Genomic DNA, 8,934 nt, shown 5'->3' with positions numbered 1-8,934 from the left:
TCCGGGGGATCATCTCAGTGTGTCTAAGGCTCCTCCCCATGGGGAAGGTGATGGAAACAGCAACTGCTGGCCCCAGGGACCTTTCTGGTCTACCCAGGGGAAATGCCTGCTGCCTGCAACTTAACCCCTCTTTTGGACCTAACCCCAGTTAAGATGCTGGGCTGGAGCTGTATTGCTTTCAGAGAGTGTGGTAGAGAAAAATCCCTGTGGAGCTAGTGGTCTCTTCCGTCTGGAAATCTGACCTCAGCAGCACAGGGAAAGCTATCCCTGGGGATAGAGGTTGCAGGGTCCCTTTTGGCTGTGCTTGGGATTGTGGGGTAGATACCCATGTGGCCCCCTGACTCAAGGCCAGGACCTTCCGGAGGAGCTAAACAAGGGTGCCCGCCACACCTTAATGGCTTTGGCCCCAGCATTTGTCCCAGCTGTCTGGGGTTGTTACGTGGGTCGTAATAAATACCCAGGTGTGGCCACATTTGCCACCCCAGGGTGACGGGTCATGAAATTTGCTGTCGGTCCAGCCAGCACCCTCAGGTGGTACCAGCTGCAGACAGACACATGGGGTATTTGGCTTTGGGATGCTCTACTCCAGGCATTGCGGTGTCCATCGTGTACCTGGGGACCTGCGCTGTCTCCCTTAAGGGCCCTGGGTCCGAGTGGGATGTTGCTGGTTTGGCAGCTGCTGGGAGTGCAGGAGGACCCCAGAGTGGAGAGGCAGCGCCTTAGGCAGTGTGGAGACCTATCTACCTCCTTCTGGGCTGAGCCCTAAACTGTAACTGTAGTTTTAAAAGAGGGCTGGCTTGAGAGCTTCCTGGTCCTCCCTACCACCATAGGGGGTGGCAGCAAGAGGTGCTGGAGGCCGCGGGAGCCCCTTTGCACTTAGGACCCATCGATCTTGCAGGGTGCCCCCCACTTTCGGTGGGAAGAGGAGCGAGGAGGGGGTGCGGTGGCCCCTGAGGTGAGAGTCCCCGTTCTGAGGAAGCCCAGCGGGGAGGAGGCCGTCGTGTCCCGTCAGTCCCCAGCAGCCCCTGGCCCAGAGCTACCTGAAGCCTTCCTCACGCCCCTAAGGGGCAGGTCGGTCATTTCCCGTGTCCTCTTCCCTTTCCCTTTCCCTTTCCCTGGCTGCGACTTAGCAGGAGGTGACCCCAAGCAAGACTTGCTTTGGGAGGGCGCAGCGTCTGGGGAGCCCCATCAGCCTTCTCCAGCTTACGTTTGAATGCGGGGGGCACGGGCTGGCGCCCCTCAGCCCGGGAGCGGGGCGGGGAGAGGAGGGCGTGGGCCTCGAAAACCGTCTCCTGAGCCCAGCCCCGGAGGCCCCGAGGGCCGGCGGAGCTGGGAGCTCCGGGCCTGGAGCCCGCGCTCGCCGTGTGCAGGGCGCCGGGGCTGCGGGCAGAGGGCGCGGAGGCAGGCGTGGGCCGGGCCGGGCCGGGCGGTGGCGCGAAGGCAGCTATTGCAGTGCAGCGGGGCCCGGGGCCCGGCCGGCGGCTCGGGGCAGGCAGGCGGCAGGCGGCGGCGGCCGGGCCGTGGGCCGCAGGAAGGCCCGGCCGAGGAGGGAAGCGCTCGTCCCCGCTCGTCGCTCGTCCCGACGCACTGGCTTCACCCGCGGGCCGCCCGAGAGGCTACTTCTTTCTGGGGAAGAAGCTGAATCTCTTCTCCTTGTCCTTCTTGCCGAGGCTGGCGTCGGGGCCGGTGATGGAGGGTAGGGGCAGGCTCTGTGCCTTGACACGGATGCTCTGGGACTCGTTGATGGCGGTGCTCACGCCCTGCAGCCAGGATAGCATCTCCTCCTACAGGGCAGGACGGTCAGGGCCCCGCAAAGGACGGGGTGCCTCTAGGACAACCCCTCCTGAGTGAGCCTTGAGGTCAAGTGGCATATGCGTCCCTTCCACCTGCCCCTTTGTTGGTGGGGGTCTGGGCTAGGCAGCCCTGCACTTACCTCATCCTTGCCGTGGAAAAGCCACTCGCTGCCATTGCTCAGCCTAGGAGGACAGAGGGTTTCCTGCGTGGCCACCTCTGTGTCTGATCCCCCAGCCCCCTGAGCTTTCCCATGACCAGAACCCTGTCAGGCAGCACAGCACCTTCTGAGAGAGGCAAAAATCAGGACCACCAGCCTCTCTGATTTGAAAAATCCCTGAAGGGCAGCTCAGGTCTGAAGCTGGTCCCAAAGAGTGGGCCCCTGTCCAGCCACTTACGCCAAGCCAGGGAAGGGGCAGTGGACAGGCGGGGCCTCACCTCAGCTTGAAGACATGCTTCTTTTTCTTGTAGCTGGCAGCAGTCTCACAGATGGCATGTCTCAGGGCCAGGGGCTCCTCCCCGTGGTAGGGCACCCCCAGGGCCAGGTTCTTGGCATCCTTGTAGAAAGTCAGCTCGCTATTCCTGAGCACACAGTACAGGTTGTTCCAGGACCTGTGAGGGTACAGAGAGGCAGGTCACCTACAGTCCTGATACAGCATCTCTATAATCAGTTCCCATAGCTTTACCATTTTTCTTAATTATACCAATTTTACCCTGATCAATAGGAATACATTTTACTGTTTAAAAAATTGCAAATAAAAATCATCTGCACGTAATTCCACTACCAGAAGTTAACTATTGTTAACATTTGATGTATTTCCTTCTAGTCTTTTTTCTGTTCACATATATAGCTAAAATTGGATTATACTGTATATTCAATTTTATGTCCTGCTTTTAAGTTTAACACTGTATCATGAGTATTTCCCCATCCTCAAATATTTGAATTCTCAAATATTTCTTGAAAATAATTTTGAATAGTTATATGGTATCCTAGCCTATCACATATATAAATAATCCCTTTATTGATGGACCTTTTAATACTGGAAATTTTATCCATGATTTAAATAGCAGTACGATAAACATCCTTGCCTGTAACTCTGATCTTACCTTGAGATATATTTCTAGAAGTAGAATTATTGAGTCTAAGACCAATAGTATAAACCACTTTCCAAAGCATTTCCGTAGCCACCAGCATATTTGAGTCTCACTACAGAACTGTAACGTGAACAGAGCAGGGTTTTGTTTTGCTGGTAGTGATATTTTGTTTTGTTGATGATATATGCCTGGTATACTGTACTAGCACTTTTTAAAGAAATGTATTGGTGTAAATCAAGGCTCATCTCAGCTGAAATGTTTGGTGAGAACAGCAGGCTCATGGGCTCATGTGTGGGCTCACCTGAGCTCCTTCCCTGACAAATGGGGAACATGTTGCCCTTTCACAGTAATGAGTACTGAGAAACATTAAGCTTTTCTTCCTCCTCTTCCTCCTTTCCTCCTCCCTCCCTTTTGAGGGCAGAAAAGTGGAGAACTAGCCAGGCACATAGGGAGGAAGAACTGGAAGGTCAAAGAGAGAACCTGACCTGTACAGAGCTGGCTGCAGAGCCATTCCACAAAGCCCAGATTTCTGACACCAGCTCAGGGATCTCTCCTCTGGCCCTCACCACCTTCCCCACGCTTGTAGCCCAAGTAAGGCAGTTTGCAAAGGAGGAGCTGGTCTTGGAGTAAATGGACAAATGATTTAACCTCTCTGAGACTGTCTCTCCATCTGGAGAATGGAAACCTCAATATCATAGGAGGTTTGAGAAGCTATGATCAGTCCTAACATAATGCCTGGCACACAGTAGGTGCTTTATAAATGCTAGTTTCCCTTTCCCTGCAGGCTTTCCATATAACCTCTTCAGGTTGGCTGGGCCCCCCCAGTTGATTTTTGGAATTTGAATTAACTTTGGCATGTCCCCCAGGCCAGGCTCTCTCTGTATGCTGCCAGTGGGCCCTGGGAATGTGGCTGGCTTCAACCTCTTGATGCTGCCCTGTTTCTCTGGGACCCCTGACTGCTACCTGAAGGCAGGAGCCTCCAGAGACTTAGGGTCTAGGCATCCCTGGGTAGACCACACCCAAGGACGTGACTGCCTCAGGGTCAGGAAACGACACAGCCTCTGAATGAATTCCTCAGGGTCATATGGTTGCTAGGAGGGACCATAGCAACTCTTTCTCCTCTCCTATTTTATAGCTGGGGAAACTGGGGCCCAGATTGGGTAAAAAGTGGGACTTGGTCAAGGATGTGTTGTTAGTGCCAAGGCCTACCTGTTACCCTGCCCTGGGATAATAACAGCTAGTGTTCACCGAGTTCCTGCTCTGCGCCAGGCATGGCATCTGCACTGAAGAGGCAGGCTGCCCCCATCATCCCCATTTTACAAGTGAGAGGCTGAGTAACTAGTACCAGGTCATAGGATTTGAACTCAGGACCACAACGGAAGACAGGCTTTTCCCATCATGCCAAGCAGCCCCTGGGCTGTCCCAGAGAATGCCCAGGAGCTCTCAGACTAGAGGCAGAGGGCACCCTCGCCCACAAGCATACCCATGTTGCTCTGTTGAAGTCCCTGGGAGCTGCCCACCCCTCCTACCCCGCTGCCCTCCCACACACACCTGTTGGACGCTTTCTTGTTGGGCCCCTCCAGGTCGTGCTTGCGGCCCAAGTAGCCCTCCATCTGTACGCTGTGCCCGTGGTCCACCTGGGCCGGCAGCGTTGTAGGCTCTTCACCCTCGCTCAGAGGCGTGTCCAGGACCTTAAAGAGGGGCTCTGTGGTGGGCCTCTCATCTGTGCTGGATTTCTCCTCCTGCCCTTCCTTGTGCGGCCCTGGCGGCAGTGGCGGCTGCAGGTCCTGGGGCCACTGCCTCTCTTCTTCCCCCTGCTCAGGGGCATATGGGAGGAGCACACCTTGCTGGGGGCTCAGAGCCAGGGGTGGCTACTCTCAGCAGAACTGGGAGGTCAGCAGGCCCCACCTGAGTCTGGCTCCTCTCTCCTGTGCCCTTCCTGGCCCACCCTGGCCCTCCCTCAACCTGCTGTGGGTTTCCACCTGGCCTGCTTCCCTAGCCTGTGCCCATGTCTCTGGCTCCATTCTCACTCTCCCCCTCTCCAATCTAACATAGGAACAGAAGGTTCTTAGAGTGAGCTGAAGGGGCTCATCCAGGGGGGTTCCGATGCTGCCCGGCTCCAGGGCCCACCCCTGCTTCAGACAGATACTCCAGCTCCTACTGAGTCATCCGTGGGCTCTGGCAAGACTTCAAATGAAGAAAGGGTTCAGCTGCTAAGACAGGACAGAAGAACATTTGTGGTAGGATGTTGTGTGGGAACCCTTCTGTTACCTTCCACTTGAGTCTAAAACCCCGAAGCTAAGGGCACCAGGCCCTAAGCCTCCCCCACCACCTTCTAAAGGGAGACCCAGACCTTCCCGGGTCATGGTGCAGGACCGTGACCTGCTCCCCAGGTCCTGCCCTCATCATTTGGTGGGGATTTATTGAAGTAGGGCAGTGGTTCCTAACCCTGGCTGCCTTTTACAATCACCTCGGGAGCTTTAACAAAGGATGCCGGGACCCATCCTCAGGATGCTGAGTTAACTAGCCAGGAGTGGGGTCAGCACACTGGAATTTCTTAATCAGCTTTTCATGCACTCGAATGTGCTGCAGGGGTAGAGAATCACCACCTAAGGAGTCACTGCTCCAGGGAAAGTCCACGGCTTTTACCTCCCTGCTCCTCCCCGTGGAGGACAGGATCCTCCCAGCCCCTGCTCAAGCCAAGTGAGGGGCCTCCAGTGGAGCCACGTGCTGGTATGTCAGCCTCCCCTGAGAAGGGGAAGCAGACCTCTTATTCCCCGGCTGGGTACACCCTTATGCAGAGGCCTTGCTGATCCGCCTTTGTGCCACTGCGCCAGGAGAGAGGGCAGGACAGACTGCGGCAGCAAGGGGCAGCCAGCCTCCGAGTGCAGCACAAGAATGCCGGCTGGGGCAAGAATGGGTGGGTCTCCTATGTGCCCAGCACCAAGGAAGGCCACCCTAGCTTGAGACATCTGGCCAGAACCCTGTCTCAAAGGCCTGACTGCTGGAGACCTTACAGCACCAGGTGGGAAGGGTCTTGTAGGCCCCCAAGCAGGTGGTATCTGGACACCTGAAGGACCAAGGGCACTGACAGCCCAAGAGGACCAGAGCCAACCCAGGCAGTAAAGAGACACTGCCCCCTTTTCTACTCCCTGTCCCAACTGAAGACGGAGACCCAGGAGAGTGTTGGGGAGGAGCCAGGAAACAGCAGACCCTGTGCTCCCCATCGTGGGTCCTTCAGACCTTGGGTCGAAGCCAAAATAGAGAAATGGAGAATGAGAGATATGGGCACCATACTGGACATCAGATTGAAGCTTCAAACCGAAACAGACTGGTTAGACTTTTTAACAGCTAAAAGTGACCAAGGTCTGCCCGAGCTGGCACTAAGGAATGGGAAGCGGAGGCTCGACGGAGACGTCTGAAGGCAGTGGTTGGAAGAAAGGTAAAGCTGGTCATGGCTGTATCCCATCAAATTAGGGCTCTTCAATAAACAGGTTGGGGTTCCCTAAGATCTCATTTAAAGAAAGGATAATATGGCTGGAAAAGTTTGAAAACACTACCCTAGTCTAACACCTTCAATCTATGAGAAAACCTGTGCTCAGAGAGGTTAAGTGACTTCCCCAAGGTCACACAGCTAATAGATACCAGAGGCAATTAAGAGCATGCACTCCAGAAATGGACAGGCCTGAGTTTTTACCACATCTGTAGGGCTCTCATCTTTTCCTGTCTTAGAGTCCCTTGAGAGTTGTGGCTGGGCCATGCCCATCTTTATGCATCTGGCAGTATTTATATCTTTGAGTGTCAGCAATGAGCCAGAATTGACCACAAGGATCTGAAGGCTCTAAAGCCCTGCCTGGATCCTCCTCCAGCAGGGAGGAAGGGCAGGAGTGGCAGGGTTGGATCTGGGAGCCTGCGTTTGGGGTCCTTCTATGGACCCAGTCAGGCCAACCCTCTGACTTGGGCATAACTGTTGGGGAGGTAGTGAAGCCTTTCATCCTCTCTCTCTCCAGCTGGCTGTGCTGTTCCTCCTGGTGATGGGCCAGGCTCTCCCCACACCTGCTCTGGGGGCCTCAGGGAAGATGCGCGGCAGATGCTGGGAGGAAAACCCAGCAGACCCTCACAACCATGTTCACCCCTCTCACCCAGCCTCTTCCCTCCTGGGACTGGTTTTACTAGAGCCCTGTGTGTCCATATTTTCTTCCTATACTTTTCATTTCCATGCTCCTTCCTTTCGGGAACTCTCCTCTGAAAATAGAGATGATTTTTCCAGGACTGCCTCCCAATTTAATCTCACCTTTCTTCTGTTTCTTCCTAATGGATGCCTGACCCATGTTCCCTGGCAGGGCCAGTCGGAGGCCATGGCCAGTGTGACCAAAATGGCCAGGTCATGGGTGGGCTTTGGGAAATGGGGGTTTTCCAATGTATGCAAAGGTTTCTTCTGTTCTCTTGACTGTTGATGTGGAGACAATTTAAAACACACCCTCTCCCCTCTACCCTGAAGGCCAAGGCCTGAGGAGGAGTTGAGAATGAGGGTGGGAGGTGGAGGGGTCTGGTGGCAGCTGCTCCTCCCAGGCCCAGGGCCTGGCAGCGCTTCTCTCCCTCCTGGGTTAGGGGAAGGGACACACAGGAGAAAGATGGGGGCATGGTTTGGGCAAAAGTGCCCTCCTTTTATAGGCCCCAGGGGTGAATATGCTTTGCACCATCTTCTAAGAGAGCTGGGGGTTGAGGGGCAGTTCTCCTGCTGCCCCTGGAACCATACCACGCTCTGACAGAGATCCTGCCTTGCCCGACAGGCAGAGAGATCTGTGGACAGCAGAGCACCAGGAGGGGATGCTGGCTACTCGATGGCTGTAGGGCAGGTAGGTTCTGCCAAAAGGCCCTGGGTAGCTAAGATGATCCTCCGTGACATAAGGCCGAAGGCCAGCTGCTTTAGCCCTTGGGTCATCAGGAAGATGCAGGGATTACACCTACTCTGCTGAGGGGTAACCCAGCCCAGAGCAATCGCTCAGAGGAGCTGGGGGACACTGAAAAAAAGAGGATCCAGCCTCTTGGAAGAAACTCTGGGCATCAGGTTGGGGCTGCTGGAGAGTTTAGACCATAAGTGGGTGTAACAGAAGGAAGGAGAATGGCCCAGGGATGGGGCCTTGGAATAAGCATGGAGCTTCTGTTCTCTGATTTGAGGGTCTGGGTGACAGGTGGGTGGGTGGGACACATCTGAGGTAGGTGCGTGCGCTGGCTGCTGGGATCACGATGTCAGGGGAGGGTAGGGGACAGGCCGCATTGGATGCTGGCGGGAACGTCAGGGGAGGAAAGGGCACAGATTAGGAGAGCCTTTTAGGATCTCACAGGATTGTAGTCAAACAGGGAGAGAGGCCTGAGCCCCTGATGGGCAGGGGATGGCCACATCAGAGTCTTTGAAGAGTCTTGTAAGCTTGACTTTTTAGGGTCCTGCCTTGTTAGGAAGTTGAGTTGGGTGGGGGGAAGCAGGCAGATGTCTCTTCCCCAGAGGAGGTTCAAGAAGATGAAGGGCAGGATGGGTACATTTCTTACCTGGACTAAAGGTGTTGAAGGTGTACTTCCAGGCCAAGCCAGCAGGTGGCGCAGGGGGACAGCACACAGACAACTAACTCCAGCTCCAGGGAGAAAAATAACCAGGGGTGCGACCACAGGGTCTTTGGGAGGTTCTAGAAGATGCTCAGTGAACCCAGACACATCAACAAACAAGGAAACAAGTGCGCTTCTCTCTAAAGGAAATGCTGGTAAGTGAGAACGAGGGCAAGAGGATGCACCCGAGACTGTTTGACTAGCCGTGCAATGGTCTTACCTGCCTACCTCACAATAAGGACTGAGCCTAGAGTGTGGATGTAGGGTGCTTCTAGGGAAGGGCACTCCAGGAAGATTGGTTTGGGAGGGTGTTGGCAATGGATGTTAGAATTCATATGGAGGATGTTTCTCTTAAGAGATGAAGGACTGCAGTGAGAAAAAAATGAAGGGAAAAATGAACACAATCACCTACCAGGTGTTCTACCCATATTCTCTTTTTCTATC

General features: G+C 54.7%; 1 protein-coding gene across 1 annotated transcript in view; it reads right to left on the bottom strand.

Moving 5' to 3' along the window:
* Positions 1–1,562: 1,562 nt before the first annotated feature.
* Positions 1,563–8,934, bottom strand: part of SPTB (spectrin beta, erythrocytic) — a 67,647-nt gene continuing 60,275 nt past the window's right edge. The window contains exons 32-35 of the mRNA XM_007449031.1: positions 4,438–4,700; positions 2,230–2,403; positions 1,934–1,976; positions 1,563–1,784 (exon numbers count right to left, since the gene is read on the bottom strand). Of these exons, the coding sequence (XP_007449093.1) occupies positions 1,617–1,784; positions 1,934–1,976; positions 2,230–2,403; positions 4,438–4,700 (648 nt within the window). The 3' untranslated portion in view covers positions 1,563–1,616. The remainder of the gene's footprint in view (positions 1,785–1,933; positions 1,977–2,229; positions 2,404–4,437; positions 4,701–8,934) is intronic.

The sequence above is a fragment of the Lipotes vexillifer genome, unplaced genomic scaffold (assembly GCF_000442215.2).
Source record: "Lipotes vexillifer unplaced genomic scaffold, Lipotes_vexillifer_v1.1 scaffold629, whole genome shotgun sequence".
Taxonomy (NCBI): domain Eukaryota; kingdom Metazoa; phylum Chordata; class Mammalia; order Artiodactyla; family Lipotidae; genus Lipotes; species Lipotes vexillifer.
The sequence above is the reverse complement of the archived record's forward strand: the minus strand, read 5'-3'. Positions and strand labels throughout refer to the sequence as shown.